General features: G+C 42.9%; 1 protein-coding gene and 1 long non-coding RNA gene across 2 annotated transcripts in view; both read left to right on the top strand.

Moving 5' to 3' along the window:
- The window catches only part of LOC113932084 (mucin-17-like), a 30,254-nt gene extending 29,057 nt beyond the window's left edge, over positions 1 to 1,197 (top strand). The window contains exon 18 of the mRNA XM_035722234.1: positions 639 to 1,197. Within this exon, the coding sequence (XP_035578127.1) occupies positions 639 to 680 (42 nt within the window). The 3' untranslated portion in view covers positions 681 to 1,197. The remainder of the gene's footprint in view (positions 1 to 638) is intronic.
- A 10,755-nt stretch (positions 1,198 to 11,952) lies between these two features.
- Positions 11,953 to 15,027, top strand: LOC113931876. Its single transcript, XR_003522903.1, has 3 exons — positions 11,953 to 11,988; positions 13,680 to 13,745; positions 14,789 to 15,027. It is a non-coding gene; the product is annotated as an uncharacterized LOC113931876 (long non-coding RNA).
- Positions 15,028 to 20,228: the final 5,201 nt, after the last annotated feature.

The raw sequence follows: 20,228 nt of genomic DNA, 5'->3' as shown, positions 1-20,228 counted from the left end.
ATGTTGGTCTTTTTAATCTAGAACTGATTCCTACCTTTTAAATATATTGATTTTTTTAAGAATCTAGGATGATTGTCTTAAGGAATGCCCCACATTTTAAATATATCTAATTATTTCCTCATGGTGTCCTTTACCTTGTCCCTCAAGCCTCTGTACTTCCTATAAACTGGCAGGCCTGGAGGCTTGATTAGACCCAGCTTAGACATTTTTCTTAAGCATATGTCATGGATAATGCTACTGCATCACCTCAGGGGGTACATAATGTCAGGATGTCCCACTATGATTGAGGCCAAGATTGGCACTTGGCAAGAAGTGACCACTCATTGATTGCCACCTTAATTTTGTTTCAACTGGATGGATGTTCCAGGGCAGAAGAAATGCTCTCAAAGTATTCACACTTCCGAAGAAGTATGATTGGATTCATGCACCTTTCTCCCTAGGGAAAGCCTTGGGGCAAAGATAAACTCCTTAGCTAGAATGCCTTGAAAGCTACTTAAGTTAGGGGTAAGTGGGGGGAGACAGTTGATTTGTACTAGATTCTAAGCTGAGCACTTTCCCAGTCCCAAGGCTCTTATGTTTCCAAATCCCAGTTTCCTTATAAACCCAGCCCTCACCTGGTTCTCTCTCTCTCTTTTCAGATCAAAATTCAGAGGCCCCAGGTGATGATGACGTCAATTTAAGGCAGTTTCACATGGAGCTGTGGGGTCTGGGAGTGAGGAGAACTTACTTTGTCTAAGCCTGATGGAAATTTTCCCCATTGACAGCATTCATGGAACCAGATGAAAAACAAAACCTGTACCAAGGAGGAAGGGGGGAGAGAATACAGTGCTAGAAAACTCTCAAATACAAACACCATGGAAACTCCGATGGGCTTGTTATGATCTCAGGCGAGGCGCTCCTGTTCATACAGGGAAGTTCTTCCTCCTGCCTGCCTTGTTTCAGCACCAAGGACAGCATCTGAATCACCTATTAACTGGCGATCACTTAAACATGGGACTGAAATTTACGTTATACAAAACCTCTTGCAAGACTTATTGTACTTCATTTTCATAAAAAAATGTTTTAAACGATTCAGCATTTTCTTTGAGTATATAGGATTATAAGTATTTTAAAAGTTCTAATATTTACCTATCGGTTCTGATTTTTTATTAGTCAATATAATATATATTTCTAATAACCAAAAACAATAAAAGCAAATTTATTAAATTTTTCATGGTTCCCAGTCCTTTCTTCAGCTGATACCCTATACTGGTTCCTGTTTCTCACTTGCCAAGCTCTCTCGCCTCCTCTCCCTCAGGATGTAGGGTCTGATGAATTTGGCCTCAAGATGAAAAGAAGAAAATCTACAGCCAGAAAGTGTACCATTCTTGCTCTTCCCCAGCATCACTTGCTGGCCACTGAAGATGCCATAAAGCAAGACTCACACATACTCCCATGATACTGGCACTCCCAACTGGGAGAGAATCAAGTTCTTCTTCTGGAAATGGGCTTACGTTTCTTTCCATAGATTTGCAGAGATAGAGTCTTGGGTTTTATTTCCAGCTTTCTCACCCACTCCCTGTGTTAAGTCTGGGAAAAGTCATATTTGACAATTTGGACTCAGACTTGTTTTTTGCTAAGGACTACGTTCTTCCTAAAGTCCCCTTATTGCAGTCATTTTTAACACATTTAGGATGATTTATTATGATTCCGGCCATGCAGCTCAGGATTTATTTTGTTCTGCAAGGTGTTTCCCACAGGCTACCCCATTTAAACCTTAAGCTTAAAACAGAGCCTAGGCTCTGCTGCCCCCTCATGATCACTTGGAGCATCTGCAGGCACCGTTCAGCTCCAGGCCATCCCCTCCTTGCCATCCCTCCCCATTGGAAAGCCATCAAAATCCCCAGCTCTTAAAACTGGGCTTAGTCCATTTGGGCTGCCATAACAGAATACCATAAACTAGGTAGCTTATAAACAACACATGTTTATTTCTCACAATTCTGGAGGCCAGGAAGTCCAAGATCAATGTGCTGACAGGTTTGGTTCCTGGTTCACAGACAGTCATCTCTTTGTTGGTGTCCTCACAGGGCAAAAGGGGTGAGGGAGCTCTCTGGGGGTCTCTTTTATAAGAGTACTAATCCCATTCAGGAGCGCTCCATCCTCATGACCTAATCACCTCCCAAGAGTCCCCACCAGCTAACATCATCACATTGGAGATTAGGTTTTAACCTCTGAATTTGGGGATGAGGGAAGACAAACATTCATTTTATAGCCCAGGCTGAATCTAGATGTCTTCCTTTTCAAATCTGCTTCCTGCTTCACACAGACCAAAGCATCAGTGGTCATGGAGGGGCCATTTAAAAGAACTGCAGACCCCACATCCAATCTAGAACCACGCTATCCACCTCAAATCCTTCCTGCTCTTTCCTCACATCTGCTTCGTGGAGAGGCAGGATACAGTAACTAGACACGTAGTTGGTCTGGGTCAATTCTTGGCCAGCCATTTATTACCTGAGTGAACTCGGGAAAGTAACTTCTCTCTGGACCTCTTATCTGAACCACTCCCTTTGTGCCAATCACCATTGTATATTTTAACCCATTTATTCCTTACAACCCTATAAAGTGGGAACTATCATTATCCCCATTATACAGATGAAGGAGTCAAGGCAAAGACACATCCTGTCACTTGCCCGAGATGGTGTAGCCAGTGGATGTGAACCTGGAGTTACAAACCAGGGAGTCTGGCCATCAAGCCTGTGTTCTTGACCATCAGTTACATGCCCTTCCCGTGGGGCCACTCTTGGGATTAACTGGGTTAATACATGTAGAGTGCTTGGAAAAAAGCCTGGCACATAGAAATTTCTTGGAAGGGAGGAAGGAACATTAGTTACTGCTCCATCAGCTTCTTCCCTCACATTTCTCTCCCTAGTATTCCTTCTCTTCCTCTCATCTTCCAACCATAGAAGAGCCATGGGCTGCACTGAGGGCAAGATGAAACGAAGGCCATGTTATTTTGCAGGAACAGGGAAATCCAAAGGCACAGAGATGCACAAAAGAAGACTGGGGGTGGAAACACTAGGTGTGAAGAGGAGGGTCTGTTGGGGCTTAAAGGCAAAAAGGAATTTGGGAATCACCCCTCCAGGCTCACCTTTGGCCACCTGCATCACCCCCACAGTTACGTGGTTCCACGTACTATTACTACTCTTGGGTGCTTCTCTTGCCCTACCTGTGGGTCTTTATGGCTTCACCTCTGACCCAGCCCATTGCCTTGTCAGCCTCATGCCTGACCTCCCTGTGGCTTGCTCTCCTGCCAATCACTGCTTCCTGTGCAGCCACTGGCTCCTTCCCAATTGTGCCGTTCACCTGCTCAAAAACCCTGATATCCTCACCCTCTTATTAAAGCAAGATCCATGCTCCTCAGTGTCTTCAAGGTCCCTAGAGTTGACTCCATCTCTCCCTTACCTCTCCACCTCAGGCTCCAGGAGCTCTACGACCCCACTGCATGGACTGATGAAATGCCACCCTCTCCCCTCGGCTGCTTCTTCAACCTGCAATGCCCTTTTTACACCTTCCTCTTTAGAACCTGACTCATCCTGAAGCTCCAACTTCACCTCCTCCAGGAAGCCCTCTGTGATAGAACCCTTTACAATCTCTCATCTGTGACTCCTTGTCTTAGTCAGTGTGGGTTGCCGTAACAAAACACCAACACTGTGTGGCTTAAACAACAGACATATATTTTCTAGAGGCTGAAAGCCCAAGATCAGAGTACCAGTGAGATCATGTTCTGGTGAGGGCTCTCTTCTTGGTTTGCAGACCTACCTACTTCTTTCTGTGTGCTCACAAGACTGCTTTATTTGCGCGCGCGCACACACACACACACACACACACACACGGGGCAGAGGGGGAGGGGTGTGGGTCACAAGAAAGCAAGCTCTCTGGTGTCTCTTCTTATAAGGGCACTAATCCCATCAGATCGGTGCCCCATCATCTAACTCCTACTTCCCAAAGTCCCTGCCTCCAAATACTATTACACTGGGGGGTAGGGCTTCCACATATGAATTTTGAGGGGATACAGACACAGTTTATAGCACTCCTTAAGACAGTTGTGTATAGTTATGTCATGTTCATAATTTTCTCTACATCTCTGTCCCCACATGGGGAGGATGTGGCTTTGTTCCCCTCCATACCCCCAGAGTGCCTAACACAGTGCCTTGCGCATCAAAGATGCTATTAATGCCTGTTAAACTTAATTGAATCAAGACTCATTTTCACAAAGCCATCCTTCTCGGAATTGAATTCTTATTTGTTCTCTGATTGCTTCATGCACGCCTATGTCTGTTAAAAAAAAGAAAGAAAGAAAGAAAGAAAGAAAGAAAGAAAGAAAGAAAGAAAGAAAAGAAACAACAGGCCCCAAATGGAGTCACTCATTCTAGGCCGATGTCAGCAAACTAAGATTTAACACCTAACCTAATTGCAGTGTTAGCCTCTCCCAGGACTGTGACCTTTAACCAGCCAATCTGGAATTCTCTGATCAGCACTAGGGAGGTGATCTGCCATATAGACCCCTGCTCTTCCTGCAAATGGGGTACCTTGCCTGAAACAATCCACTCGTTGTTAGAAACTTCCCTTTCTGCCCCCTTCTGCCTATAAAAGCCTTCCATATCGAATAGCTCCTTAGAGCACTTTTCTATTTGCTAGATGGGTTGCTACCCCATTCATGAATCATTGAATTAAGCCAGTTAGATCTTCAAATTTACTCAGTTGGTTTCTTTCTTTCTTTTTTTTTTTTAACATTTTCTGGTCCTATGGAAAGCACCATGTTCTTTTTTTTTTTTTAAGAGAATTTGATCCCCCCCCCTTTTTTTTGACAATCTCTACACCCAACATGGGGCTCAGACTCACAACCCTGGGATCAAGAGCCGCATGCCCCACGGACTGAGTCAGCCAGGCGCCCTGGAAAGCATGTTCTGGAGCCAGCCAGAGAATTTAGCTCAGACCATGCATGCCAGAGCCTCTCATACACCCTGGTTTTCTCCTTTTCTCTCATGGCTAAACCTTTCCATCTCTGGAAGAGATCAAGACAGGAAGAACGGCAGCAGAGGGCCTGGGCTTGGGAGTAAATACGGCATCGCAGTCTCCCTCCTTGGCTTTCTGTGGGTCTTTCCAAGTCATTTCCAGTCACCCAAAGACACTGGGGGTGGGGCAAGTGTGAAATGAGGCTGGAAGTTGGAGGGCCATTCCCTGACGAGAAACTAAGACTAACACGACTATCCCACCCTCAAAATGTGTGGCGATACGGGAAATAATTTTCCAAGGCACCCTCTAAAACTCAGCTCTCTTACAGGCAAGATGATAGTATAGGCTTTTGGAAAAACAGTAACACATCCAGAACCCCAGAGATTTTACTGGATTGGGAAGACGGGACAGTTGTGTTTTGCTGCTGAGGGTGGTGTGACTTTGGCGTTTAGATTACACCCCCAGGTTGGGCAGGCCTGATTCATCTGTGATGATACAGCAGGTGGGCGAGCTGGCGGCTGCCTAAGTCTGGCTGCCTGACAAGAGACAGGGCTCACAGGGGAGCCAAGCAGCGAAGGAAATTTACTGCGTGTTGTAGCCAGGGAAAGTGGAATTGGACCTGGGTGATAATCAGCCTGATTAGCTTGGTGCCTCCTGGAGGGAGCCAAGGGCGGGGGAGGCAGGGCAGGGCGGGGGCAGGAAGAACAGGTCAGCCAGCATTAAGGTGGAGGCCCAGAGGCTGGGGTTTGCTGAGGTCAGGAACCGGGGCCCAGAGAAGTCCGTGGAGCAGCAAACCCAGAGAAAATGAGTCTAACACCCAGTCATCGGTGTTAAATTAAAAAAGAGACAATAGGCCCAAAATGGAGTCTCCTGTGCTAACTACACAGCAGCAAACTGAGACTTAATATCTAACCTAATTGCAGTTTCAGCTCCTTCCGGGAATATAACCTTTAACCGGTCAATCTGGAATTACCTGGTCAGCACTAGTGAGGTCATCTGCCTGCTAGACCCCTGACCTTCCCCCAGTGGAGGGTGACCTTGCCGAAACAATCCACTCTTTGTTAGAAACTTCCTTTTTCTGCCCCCTTCCGCCTGTAAAAGCCTTTCATTTGGTTCAGCTCCTCAGAGCTTCTTTCTGATTACTAGATGGGATGCTGCCTGGTTCATGAATTGTTGAGTAAAGCCAATTAGATCTTTAAATCTATTCAGTTGAGTTTTGTTATTCATCTGATTTTGTGGCAGCAACGGGATTGGAAGGGAACTTCAGATGGCTTCGGGGCCAACGAGAAACACAGGCATGGTACCCATGAACCTTCTTGAGTTCTCTCCTTCGCTTGCCATTTCTGAGGACTGGGACAAGTTCCTCTCAGTTCTGAGCCCCACTCTCTTTGCTTTGGGCTCCTGATCCAGTTGGCTCTCCAGTCAGTTCCATGTTGGGAGCTGCTAGTATTTTTGCTGCAATAGCTACTATTTTTCGTACTTTGAGTGGAAAACCCCAGCCGTTGGTTCTGTCTCCAGATTCCACATTGGGAACTGTGGGTAGCTGCTGCAGTTGCCTATTTGTTTGGAATCAGTCCTTAGTCCTTCCATTCTTTGGGGTCTTTGGGTTCAGTTCTTTCCTTAGTCCCAGGTTCTACATTGGGAATTGGTGGGGGTACACGCAGGGCCCCCTTTTGGCCTCCTTTTGGCCAGGATGCAGTAGCACCTCTTGGTTACCACTGACATATTAAGGTGCACATGTTTGTTTGTCTTGTTTTGTATAGACAAAGTCTATTGATAATGGGAATCTCGGAAGCAGCCACAAAATCTGTGGGCACCAGTCGAGCATTTAATAGCTGTTAGAGCGCCCACCACCTAACCCAAAGACTCCTGTTAGGATAAGTTGATTATGGAATAGGTTAGATCCATACTAGGTTACCCACCAACCTCAAAAAAATTTCTGTGCAATGAGGTACATGGTAAAACACCACACAAACCCTAACCCAGTGGCACATCCCTTTTTTTTTACTTTAAATTTTTTATTGTTATGTTAATCACCATACATCACATCATTAGTTTTTGATGTAGTGTTCCATGATTCATTGTTCGTGCATAACACCCAGTGCTCCACGCAGAATGTGCCCTCTTTAATACCCATCACCAGGCTGACCCATCCCCCCAACCCCCTCCCCCTAAAACCCTCAGTTTGTTTTTCAGAGTCTGTCGTCTCTCATGGTTCGTCTCCCCCTCCGATTTACTCCCCTTCATTTTTCCCCTCCTGCTATCTTCTTTTTCTTTTTTTTTTTCTTAACATATATTGGCACATCCCTTTTAGGTATCAGTTTTGCTCTGAGAGACCTAAAGGCTTAGCCTAAATAAGTAAGTAACTAAGTAATCCCTAAATTCCAAAGATGAACATACACACCACCTTTGGCACACCTGCTTATTTTTTTGTCTAAGAACTATGGTTCTGGAAGCTATAAATATCTAGAAAAATGGCAAAATCTTACAAAATTTAACCTAGAATTATAATGGCCATTATGGGGAACGTTCCAATTAGACAAGATCATTTATTTAAGAAGTGCACTTGAAAGCAAGGATTCCCAAGTTCAACACACAGAATGGGATACCTATTTTAACTGGTATGCGGAAGCTTCCAAAAGCCTTCAAGATCCCAAAATTCCTTCATTTAAACAATTCATTGCAAAGGCCAATGAAAAATTAAAGACACAAGAGATACCTCAAACAATAGATAAAACTGACATGACTCCTCCATCCTCATTTACCTGAGTACTCACATTCTACTAATCCTCTATCTGAACTACCTTCTCATTCTCAAAAGACTGTTGGTCAATTAATTACCTTATAAAATAAAACCACTGAAATTTCAGGAGACCCTCCTCAGGTATCTTTCCCTTCTTGGTCCAAGACCAAACTAATGGCCAGAGTTAAAGAATTTCCTAAACCCAGGGAAGATCCCCAAAGGTTTTCTGAAAACTTTAGTCATTATCAGGGCCCAAGACCCCAGGCTGCCAGATCTCCATCATCTTGGAGATGGCATGGATGCAGGATGGCATAACCCTGAGGAAGATATCCAAGATCGTTGACCTTCAGCATGGTCCCCTTGTGGATTAAAAAAAAAAAAAAAGCAAAATAACAACTGATCTTTTAAAAGCCATTCCTAGAGTCTTCCCTGCCGGCACTGATGGGTCTATTCTTAAAACATGTGAACATAAGAAAGATGTATTTGTGGTAAACTTTAAAGCCCATCTGGAAACTCTCTTCCGATGACATTCCAGGTCCCATACAATAAATAAGGTCACCCAACCTGCTCTAGCTGTTCTTTTTGTAAATTGGTTATCTTCTGAGATTAGTGGATTGATAAGAAGGCAGAAAATAGAACAGGAAATCACCAGTCTGACTAAACTTGTGACTCCAGCTGAGCACTTTGAAAGGACTTTGCAACAAGATTACAAACAAACGTCTGCCAAGCTATTGGCCTTACACAGCTCCAAGTTCAGGCACCTAAAATAACTCCTGAGCACCCACATCACACCCTCCTAGGGGTCCACCATCAAAACAATGGCCCAAGGATTGATATTTCATTTGTAATCAATTGGGACTCTAGAAAAAAATGTGTCCTCAAAGACCCTATGCAAATTTTTCACCCTCAGCTAGAGTTTACTATCTCTATGGTACGAAGCTGATAATCAGAACCTGATAAGAAATTGTTTTTAGACCTTCTCACCTAAGCTAAAATAAAACTGTACTGGGGGGGTGGGGTGAAAACTTCGGAAGCCCTTGTAAAAGGATTTATGGTGGGTCAGTTTATGATGTCATTTAAGTTGCAACCCAATTTCTTGAGGAATTAAAATCAACTGTCCTTAACTTACAAATCCTTTCAAAACCAAGAGTGGCTCCAGAAATAATTCAAAGTCCACTTATTTTTTTTTTCCCAATCCCAAACCTCCTCTATTTATCTCAAGAGGCTTGTAAGTGGTGTGAAAATTTTGCCTTTAGGAAACAAAGTCCTTCTTAGAGACACTTGCATTTATTCTCAATGTTTGAAATGTAAATGTTCTACTTGATCCCGGCAGGAACTCTTACCTAGGCCATCTCTTTAAGATACCAGCTTCTGAGGAGGAAATTCTTTTTTTTTTTTAATTTTTTTATTGTTATGTTAATCACCATATATTACATCATTAGTTTTTGATGCAGTGTTCCATGATTCATTGTTTGTTCATAACACCCAGTGCTCCATGCAGAACGTGCCCTCCTCAATACCCATCACCAGGCTAACCCATCCCCCTACCCCCCTCCCCTCTAGAACCCTCAGTTTGTTTTTCAGAGTCCATCGTCTCTCATGGTTCATCTCCCCCTCCGACTTACTCCCCTTCATTCTTCCCCTCCTGCTATCTTCTTCTTTTTCTTTTTTCTTAACATATATTGCATTATTTGTTTCAGAAGTACAGATCTGTGATTCAACAGTCTTGCACAATTCACAGCGCTCACCGTAGCACATACCCTCCCCAATGTCTATCACCCAACCACCCCATCCCTCCCACCCCCAACCATTCCAGTAACACTCAGTTTGTTTCCTGAGATTAAGAATTCTGAGGAGGAAATTCTTAGTTAAAAAGAGGGGGAGGAGTATTTATAAATTTACTTGGCTGGCAAATGTGGGGCACCTGGCTGGCTCAGTTGGTGGAGCACATGACTCTTGATCTCATCTCAGGATTGTAAATTTAAGTCCCACATTGGGTGTAGAGATTACTTAAAAATAAAATCTTGGCACCCCCTGGGTGGCTCAGTCGGTTAAGTGTCCAACTCTCGATTTCAGCTCAGGTCCTGATCTCAGGGTGGTGAGATCAAGCCCTGTGTTGGGTTCCACACTGAGTGTGGAGCCTGCTTGGGATTCTCTCTCTCTCTCTCTCCGTCTGCCCGCCCCCCACCTCCCCCAAGGGCACGCCCCTGCACGCTCTCGCTCTCAAAAATAAATAAATAAAATAAAATAAAATATTAAAATATAAAAAAACAAGTCATTAAAAAAATAAAATTTAGGCAAATGAAAAATCATTGTCTTCTCCATAAATATTAATAAAAAGCTTTAACCATTTGAGAACGTAGCCTTAAATTGTTCCATTGGCCAGGAACATAAACTGTATCCAATCTCTTCTATGACTACATTCATTTGTGGCTACAGTTTTAAAATGGAAGCTGTAAGTTCTCTGGATCTGCCTGCATGTTTATGGGTGCCTATACATGTGTGTCATTTGCTACTCCTGGATGGTATTACTAAAATTAATTTGCAAGAGAACTCTATTTAATTGGCCTAAAGAGAATTGACCACTTGTATGAATTAAGGATTCCTAAGCTTCTCAGGAATATAACCGAAACTAACCAAAACGTTTTTCAAGTTTATGTGATCTGAGATAATCTTTGGTAAATAAAAGGTAGTTCAAGTTTGTTGGATTAATTAAAATAGGTATGCTTCAGAATTACCAACATTAAAAATAATGCAGATGCACAACTTCATTCGACTTGGGTTTATCAGTCAAATAAGTTCACGTTATCTCTGTCACAAAATTTGTCAGGAAGAGGGGCGCCTGGGTGGCTCAGTCGTTAGGAAACTGCCTTAGGCTCAGGTCATGGTCCCAGGGTCCTAGGATCGAGTCCCACATCGGGCTCCCTGCGCCGCGGGAAGCCTGGTTCTCCCTCTCCCACTCCCTCTGCTTGTGTTGTCTCTCTCTGTCAAATAAATAAATAAAATCTTTAAAAAAAATTTTGTCAGGAAGAAAAATAGCTTGGGATGATGGCGGACTTTGTCTTATGCCTTGTGAACTTTTTGTGGGTAATCTAAATGTAATTACCGAGAACAAGTGAATTAAAGGATAAAAGATTTCAAGTGAACTTTTTAAATAGCGTCCCCAAATCTTTTTGGTAACCTGAAACTTTAAAGTTTTGCTAAGTTAAATTAAACGATGGGTAGTCATTAAATATCTAGATCATGACTAAATAAGATAAAATACTGAAACATTAATTACTGAACACACATTTATCCGCTTTGGGATTCCTTTTACAGAGGAACTAAAGGTTATTTGTGTTTATTAGCACACATGTTTCCTGACAGACTGGAAATTTTTACTCTGAGAAAGCATTCACTTTTAGAAATTATAAAAAGTATTTATAAGTCTACCAATCCACAGAATGCTAGTGTAAGATGATGTAGAAAATGGTGGGGTTTGGAGCCAACAGCCAAGAAAGAATTCTTGGGACGTCTTCAGTGCAAAAAGGTGGTTTTATTGACGTAGGGGGATGGGACCCATGGGCAGAAAGAGCTGCTCTGCGGTGGGACAGGTGATTGATTATATACTTTCAAGTTGGGAGGGCATTAGGGATAGTGTAAGTCTCTGAGGAATTTTGGAAGCAAGGTTTCCAGGATCTTGAGGGGGCTAGCTATTGTTGGGAAAAGGTCATTTATTACTGTTCAGTAAAAAGTGTCACGAGACCCTTCAGATGTTTATCAGTGGGCCGTGTATCCTGTGGGGTAGAGATAAAGGAAGTTTCCAAAGGATTTTTTTTAAATTTTTATTTATTTATTTATTTGTTTATTTGTTTGTTTGTTTATTTATTTTTAGGATTTTTTTTTAAAGATTTTATTTATTTATTTGAGAGAGAGAGAAAGAGAGCAAGTGGGGGAGGAGCAAAGGGAGATGGGCAAGCAGACCCCATGCTGAGCACAGAGCCTAACTCAGGGCTGGATCCGAGGACCTTGAGATCATGACCTGAGCCAAAACCAAGAGTTGGATGCTTAACTGGCTGAATGACCCAGCCCCACCCCACCCCCCACCCCCCACCCCCGCAAAAGGAATTTTTATGTGTTAGAGAAGACTTACAGGATCCTGGGGGTGTTGAGCTAAGTTTGCCTTTGCCCTTAGCAAAGTATTAACATCGAGGCAGCTGGGTCCCTAGAGGAATGTCACTCTGCCTGTTTCAAGGACTTGTCCAGGGGCTGTAAGTAGTAAGAAAATTTAATTTTTTTCTTCTGCCTTAGTTTCTCACATCATAAAAGCCAGTCCATAGTTGTTTACTTCTTAATTTTCACTCAAAATTAAGGTTTTTTAAAGTGTTAAGAATTCTCATATAAGTAATTATAGCTACTAAAAATAATAAGTCCGTATGCAGGGCAAGTAGGATGTGTGTTTTCAGTAAGAGAAGGTATGAGGAAAGGAGATGCATTTTTGTTGAGGGAAAAGGAAGTAATTTTGTCCTAAAGTGAGGCTGGTTGTTTCAGAATGGGAAAGAGGAAAAACAGGACGGAATCTGAATGTGAAAAAGAAAATTATAGGGGCGCCTGGAGGGCTCAGTCGTGAAGCCTCTGCCTTCGGCTCAGGTCATGGTCCCAGGGTCCTGGGATCGAGCCCCGCATCGGGCTCCCCGCTCGACCAGAAGCCTGCTTCTCCCGCTCCCCCTGCTCGTGTTCCCTCTCTCGCTTCTCTCCCTCTGTCAAATAAATAAGTAAATAAAATCTTTAAAAGAAAAAAAGAAAATTATAGAATGTTTCTGGAAAACAAATCTTGGAGAAGGAATTTTATGTGCGGTCAAGATGGTTAAGATTGGAATAAATTTATTTAAATAAAAAAATGAGTTTTAATATCAAAAGTACACCAGCGCAAAATTAGAATTGATTTCTTACTGTTGAAAAAACAAACTTTTCTTCACTTTCAGTTTGCTTTTGGCAACAGATTGTGAAGTTTCTTTACTTTTTAAGCAATCTGCACAGAAAGCAAAACTTTTGTGTCTTACCAAAGCAATTTACTGTGTTTCATGTTACCTTTCTCATCACATCTGTGATTACTTAAGAAAACGGAGTCGTCTCTATTAAAAGAGCTAAGGTTTTTAAAAAAAAAAACAAAAACACAACTATTTAGGGCGCCTGTGTGGGTCAGTCGTTGAGCGTCTGCCTTCGGCTCAGGTCATGATGCCAGGGTCCTGGGATCGAGCCCCGCATCGGGCTCCCTGCTCAGCGGGAAGCCTGCTTCTCCCTCTCCCACTCCCCCTGCTTGTGTTCCCTCTCCTTGCTGTCTCTCTCTGTCAAATGAATAAATAAAATCTTAAAAAAAAAAAAAAAAAAACCACCCCAACTATTTAACTCTCTGTATTTGATTGTAAAGTCTTTAATTGTCACTTTGGTTAAATAGATAAGTATTGGTTCACAGTGACCCATGATCCTTTTTGACTAAGTGTTTTTAAACCTTTTGGTATTTTTGATAAACTTCCCCAAATCAAATTCTAAGTGAAGTATTTTTGACCCCAAATTAACTCTGAGATTTTTGGGAGGGGTCCTGGAACGTCTCAAAAGATCTGTTTTCTCTCCTTATAGAAAGAAATGTTAAACTAATAAGATGTATGTGTAAAGTTAAATTTACAGGGGAAGTGTCGTCAAATAAGAATACGAAGACTTCCTTATGTTGAATTTGTACAGGAATATGTTATAAGTGTTCCAGAAATTATATGAAATTCCTAAAGTCTGATATCTCCTGGTATAATGTTATCATCATAATTCCAGTTCATTTTAAAATGTTGTGTAACACAAAAATGACCAAATTTCCTTGTCAATTCCACTATAATGAACTCTCATCAGATCTTTAGTAGTAGGCATTTTTTGTCTTTTGTCATTTACAGATAGTTATTGTTTTACTCAGGTGCTTTTGCAATAATGTTCCTCCCGAAGTATGTCATCTTCAAGGAGATTCATAAATAGGACTTTGGTAAGTAAAAGTTTATGACAACTTTAAGGTCATAAAACTGAACTGGATAAGAATTTCCACAACTACTGGAAAAAATTGGATTCAAGCAGACTATTAATCACACAGAACTGAATGAACTAAGGAGGATGACTGTAATTCTTTATGATTTTTTATTTGAAAATTGTGTTTTTGGATGTTGTGTTTTCCAAGATTTAAGAAACCTTTTCTTAAGCTATCTATGACCTACAGCAATTTGGTAAAACATTCCTTTATAACAGAGATGAAACATTTACCTTCTCTCCCTGCCCGATTCCTCCAGAATTCAGAAACTCTTGAGTATTCTTTTCACGGCAATATAATTAGTTATTCACATAAGTTCAATAAGAACTTGTTCGCCTTGAAACAGGACACAACTGGAAACATTGGCTATATGGCTTTGACTGGAATGCATTATTGGAGAGAGATGTGTATAGACTCATATAAGTCCAGACAGCTTTCAGGAACTCCTTGGAAAGTCAGCCTAGTGCCTTGCTTATAGGGTTCCCAGCGGCCTTACCAGGTGAGTAAGGAAAGTCACTCCCTGGCAGGCCCACGAATGGCTCAGGATATCTGAAGGGACCTCAACCCAAACTATAGTATTTCAGGTAAAAATCTCATAGTGAGTCCTTGGCTTAGCTTCCTGGCCTCCGGCTTTTAAGAGTTCGATCTGAAATTACTTATGAAAATTTCCAGCTAAGCAGTCTTAAAAAAAGAGTTTATATGATCAATCACTATCCTTGCTGCACTTACGTAAATAAACAATCAGGCCAAGTTTAATGCAAACAAACTAGCTTTGCTGTGATTATCTGTGGTTAAAAAAGAAAGAAGGGGGCTAATTATAGAAAGAAAAATTATGCTTGCACCTTTGTAGAGTTTAGATTTTAATCTTGTTAATTGTCTTTGAGGTTTTGTAGTACACCTGTTAACTGGACTGGATTCTGAATTCTTCTAGTTCTCAAACATCTGGCTATGACTCTCCAAACTAACGTTTCCAATTTTCTCCCACCCTTCCGATTTGGGATCAGTTAAAACAAAGGCTGTCCACGAATCTCCTTGGAAGGGACTAGACCAGGTCCTCCTCACTGCCCCGATGGCAGCCAGGCTTCAGGGACCCAAGCCTTGGGTACACATCTCACAGCCGAAGAAGGCTCCTCCTGACACCTGGTCCTGTGCAGACGCTGGAGAGTCTCTGCCTCCGATGACTAGAAGGGAAGGAGCTGACATCCATCCATCAAAGATGCCAGGTCAAGACTTGCTACTTTAACTAAACATTAAACCCTTTCATCTTTTCTTTCTTTCCTTTACTCTGCATTGGCCTGAGACCTATGCAGTATTTATCAAACTAGATCCCAGACAAATAAGATTTGTTTGTTAGTTAGCCTTTTGCTCTTATTTTAAAGTTTTTCACCCATAGTCAGAAACCACAGTCTCCATCATGCAGAGCCGTTGGAATCCTCTAAGCTTCCTTGGTAACTTAGTGCACGGTCAATATCCGTGAATGCCCCATGTGTGCTCTCAAAGGATGGGTAGTTTCTGTTTCTTGGGCATTGAGAGTAGAGATACTCTCAAATACATTAGTATATGTAACAAATTGACACTAGCTCATGTTTAGCAATGGTTTATTCAAATATTGCATTTCAGGACTAGGCTGAAGATAGGTATTTCCTTAGGAGAAACATATGAAAGGGGAATTGAGATCTCGAAGGCCAAGAAGACTTTAAGGCAGAAAGCATTATAATATAAAGGCTTGGTTGATGTTAGCATGTGATATTAGCATAATGGTAAAAATGGTCAATTACCTGGAGATATATAACAATTCGAAATGAGTATAGATTTATTATAGCTTAAAATGTATAAATCACAAAGCAGCAGAAATATGAAAAGGAATGAACAATTTCATAGCCTTAGTGAGATATTTACAAGAGCCTATGTTGGTGAGCAATACCTCAGACAGAAAAAAATATTACATGAAGAATATAGAAGAGCTGGACAGTTATAAGCTTGTTGTAATGGACAGAAAATAAAATTCTGGTCTCAGATGTTTAGAGAACATATATACATTTTTCTCAAACACACATGAGGCATCTATAAAAAAAACCTATGCCCATAAAACACATCTTTGCAAATATCAAAGGGAGGCAAGAATGAAAACAGGAGGCCAGTGAGGAGGTTATTGTAGTAGTTCAGGCAAGAAGTGGGGAGAAGAGTTTGGATTCGGGGTACCCTTTGACGGTAACAGTGACTAAGTTAGCTAATGGACTGGATGTACAATGCAACAGAAAAATTAGAATCAAGATGGTGCCTTTAGTTAACAATACTGTATCATAAAGTGGTTAAGAGAGTAAATCTGGAAAGTTCTCAACACAAGAAAAAAATGTAGCTATGTGAAGTGATGGACATTAACTAAACTTATTGTGGTAATAATTTCATAATATGTACATGTATCAAATCATTATGCTGTACACTGTCAGAAATAAGACCCAGGCCCAAAATGGAGTCTAAGCCCTATAACACCAAACCAAGACTTAATAAGGGTTTTGGCTTTCCCAGAAATGGGATCTTAAACCAGTCAATCAGGAATCACTTGATCAGGACCAGTTAGGTCATCTGCCTGATAGACCCTGCCATCCCCTAAAGGAAAGTAGTTGCAATAGTCAACCTGCATTTTTGCCGTAATATAACCTCCTTGTTCTCACTATAAAAATCCTTTCTTCTGGCTATAAAAATCCTTCATTTTGTATAATTCCTAAGAGGTCCTTTCCAACCACTAGACTAGATGCTACCCAATTCATAAATTGTTGAACAAAGTCAATAAGATCTTTGAAATCTACTCAGTTGAATTCTTTTGGGGGGGGTGTAGAGGGAGAAGGAAAGAGAGAATCTTAATTTTGGGCTTGGAGTCTGACACGGGTCTCCATCTCACAACCCTGAGATCGTGACCTGAGCTGAAATCGAGTTGGACACTTAACCAACTGAGCCACCCAGGTGCTCTTGAATTTTGTTTTTTAACAACACCTAAAACTAATACAATACAATATGTCAAATGTATCTCAATTTAAAAAAAAAGGAAAAGAAAAAAGGAATCGAGGATGATGGCAAGGCGCTTGGCCTCAGCAACTGGAAGATGGAGTTCTATTACAGAGATGGAGATGGGGGTGGCAGACTGGGATGGGGGGAACATGTCAGGAACAGAAGTCTGCTTGACTTACAGGTGGAAATGTCCAGTGGGGCAGTCAGGCATGAGTCTGGAAGTGAGGGGAAAAGTCTGGCCTGGGGCTAAGGTTTGGAAATTGCCATCCTATCAAGGATATAACATCCGTGGGAGCCATGGCACTGGGTGAGATCATCTCAGGAAGGAGTGTGGACAGAGAAGCAGTCTCAATACCTCTGATGTTTAGGATCCAGAAAGATAGGAGAACCCAGAGGAGATGCCGGCAGGGAGGCAGGAAGGGAACCAGGAGGGCTAGGAGACCAAGCTGCCAAGAGGAAAGAGTTTCAGGGAGGGGGTGATCTCCTCTGCCAAACCCTCAGCCAAATGAGAGGAACACCCATAAGGTGCATGTTGTTGGTGACCTTGGCCAGACAGCTTCCAATGGGGTGTTGGGAACAAAAGCCTAATTGTAGTCAGTTCAAGAGAAAGAAGAAAACAGAGGAGACAATGATAGTTGGGGCATGTGAGGTCAAGCTGGGGACTGTTTTTCTTTTGTTTTAAGACAAGAAATATGCTAAAGAAGGATCCAGGGGGAGAGAGGAATAGGTGACATTGCAGGACAGAGACAAATACAGAAGAGAAGTCCTTGAGTAGGTGGTAGGGGGTGAACCCCAGCAGTGCAGGGCTGAGCCATATGGAAGCCAGAGGCCAAAGGAAAAAAGCAGTAAATACTGATTCCATCCTTACTTAAAATTTTGATATTTTGCTCATTATGGATTTTTTTGCATTGGTTTTGATTTTAAAATATTGCATTTAAAATTATTTATGTTGATTACTGTGTTCTTTGGTGCTCTCTTAGATTATGCACCTGAAGCCCTGTGGAGGGGAATCTTAGGGAGAGATTTCCTAGTACAAGAAGGAAGTGGGGAGGGGGCGGGTGTATCAGAACAAAGGGCATGGAGCCTCTCTTAGGATTGGCAGGAGCAGCCCTGCAGGCTGACAGGCATCCCCCAAAGTCCAGGAACAAGGATCTGTGGTTTGTGTGGGCGGCTTGGTGGTGGACCACGACCCAGACTAGAGAGTCAGCTTCAGCGGGGACAGAGCTCCCTCTGGTGGGCCTGGGTGGCAAAGACAGCTCAGAGCGGACAGTGCTGGGGGGTCTGGGGTGTGCAGGGGCGCCGCTGACCCGGGAGCGGGCAGAGGAAGAGAAGCTCTGGAACAGACCAGAGTGGGCAGAGAAGGAGGAGGCCAGACCGCCGATAAAGGAGCAGGTTTTGAGAAAGAAGTGAGTGATCAACGGTTTCAAATGTCCGAGAGGACTCATTTAACGTTGGCCAGATTATTGGCCACAAGAGGGGCAAATCAACACTTGTAAACCTCTTCAAGCATACGACATTTTCCAAATGAAGACGAAAAAAATGATCTTCTATGTGGAAAGTTCCGAAAGGAGTTAGGGCTTGGACTTTTAAAAGCCTCTATTATTGTTCTTCTATCCTGAGTGTAGGACCAAGGCCAAGAAACTCCCTTCGTGAAATTTCACCTGCGGAACCTATAAGTCACGTGAAATCTCACCTCAGGCATATTCCTGACACTTTTAAGGTTCTGACTATCAAGAAGTGACCTTCTTTACCACTGTGAGGCTGGGCCCTTCAAAAAAAATAAACAAAATAAACAAAATGTCAGGGAAGTTGGGGAGTGTAGAAGCTAAAAAGAAGCTAATGTCAACCCTGGGCCGCACTGCAGGTTTTTCTGTCCCTGAGCATCTGATTATGGGGCCTTTGGCACCGGGCCATCCGTGAGGGCTGGCCGGCTGGGGACGGGATGGATTTTTGAGTGACTCAGAGCAACTTTGGTTCCTTTTGAGACGGACCGAATTCCAGCTTCGTGCCAACAAAAATATCAGGACTGAGTTTGCCAGCTCTATTATCCAGAAGGTGGGCCGGAAGTTGGACACTGTTACCAGTCTCACCTAGACAGCCGGAGGTAGGGACGATTTCTTTCTCGTTGGAAGTGAACACCTCCAGCCTGAAGGGGTTAGGATACACACAGACCTAAAGTAGACATCAAACCCACATTGTCAGCTCTGCTGGATGGCAGGAGCACCAAAGCCAGGGCCACAAGCAGGGTCTAGCACTGTAATTTTGCTTTTCGGTGAGTGTTAGACAATAATTTCATTTTAAGCTATTTTGCAGCATAGCTACCTTTAGAATGTAATGGTTCTTTTTTTTTTTAAGATTTTATTTATTTATTTGAGAGAGAGCACGAGCAGGGAGGAGGGGCAGAGGGAGAGGGAGAAGCAGGGTCCCCGCAGACCAGGGAGCCCAACACGGGGCTCCATCAGAGGATGAGGATCATGACCTGAGCCAAAGGCAGATGCTTAACTGACTGAGCCACCCAGGTGGTCCTTTAATGATACTTGACTGGATATAAAGATTGCTAAGAATCCCGTGATGCCAGCATGCTGGTTTCCTCCAGGAAACTGAGGCAGCCCAGCAGAATATAAAAAGTGGAGTGAGGGGCATCTGGGTGGCTCAGTCGTTGGGCGTGATCCCAGGGTCCTGGGATCGAGCCCTGCATCGGGCACCGGGCTCCTTGCTCAGCGGGAGGCCTGCTTCTCCCTCTCCCACTCCCCCTGCTTGTGTTCCCTCTTTCGCTGTGTCTCTGTCAAATAAATAAATAAAATCTTAAAAAAAGAAAAAAGTGGAGGGAGACGTGAGTACAATCAACACTCCGGTGATGTGGCAAAAAGTAGAAGCCTTACGGGATCCAGCCACATGAGCACAACCTCTGCCCAAATCACTGACTGACCGATAACTAAGCTATGCAGATACCAGGAGATCCCAAAGTTAGACTAGAGTAAATAAGAACAGAAGAACTAAGTAGAGACACCAGTGACCATACACATCTGGAGACACGAAGTACAGTTTAAGTCTAGCTAAGATGCTAAGGAACATGGGGCGCCTGGGTGGCTAGACAGTTAAGCAACTGCCTTCTGCTCAGGTCATGATACTGGAGTCCAGGGATCAAGTCCCGCATCAGGCTCCCTGCCCAGCAGGGAGTCTGCTTCTCCCTCTGACACTCCCCCCTCTCATGTGCGTATGCTCTCTCTTTTTCTCTCTCTCTTTTTCTCTCTCTCTCTCTCTCAAATAAATAAAATCTTAAAAAAAAAAAAAGATGCTAAGGAACAGCTGCACCAGCAACAATCCTCAGCATCGAATGCTCCAACACGCACAAAGGGATAGAAAGTGTGACCCGTACTCAGGAGAAAAGAGTAGTCAACAGAAACTGATTCTTCATGGGCCCAGATGCGGCAT

The sequence above is a fragment of the Zalophus californianus genome, chromosome 10 (genome assembly GCF_009762305.2).
Source record: "Zalophus californianus isolate mZalCal1 chromosome 10, mZalCal1.pri.v2, whole genome shotgun sequence".
NCBI lineage: Eukaryota > Metazoa > Chordata > Mammalia > Carnivora > Otariidae > Zalophus > Zalophus californianus.
Note: the sequence above shows the minus strand (reverse complement) of the source record. Positions and strands in the feature narration are given on the sequence as shown.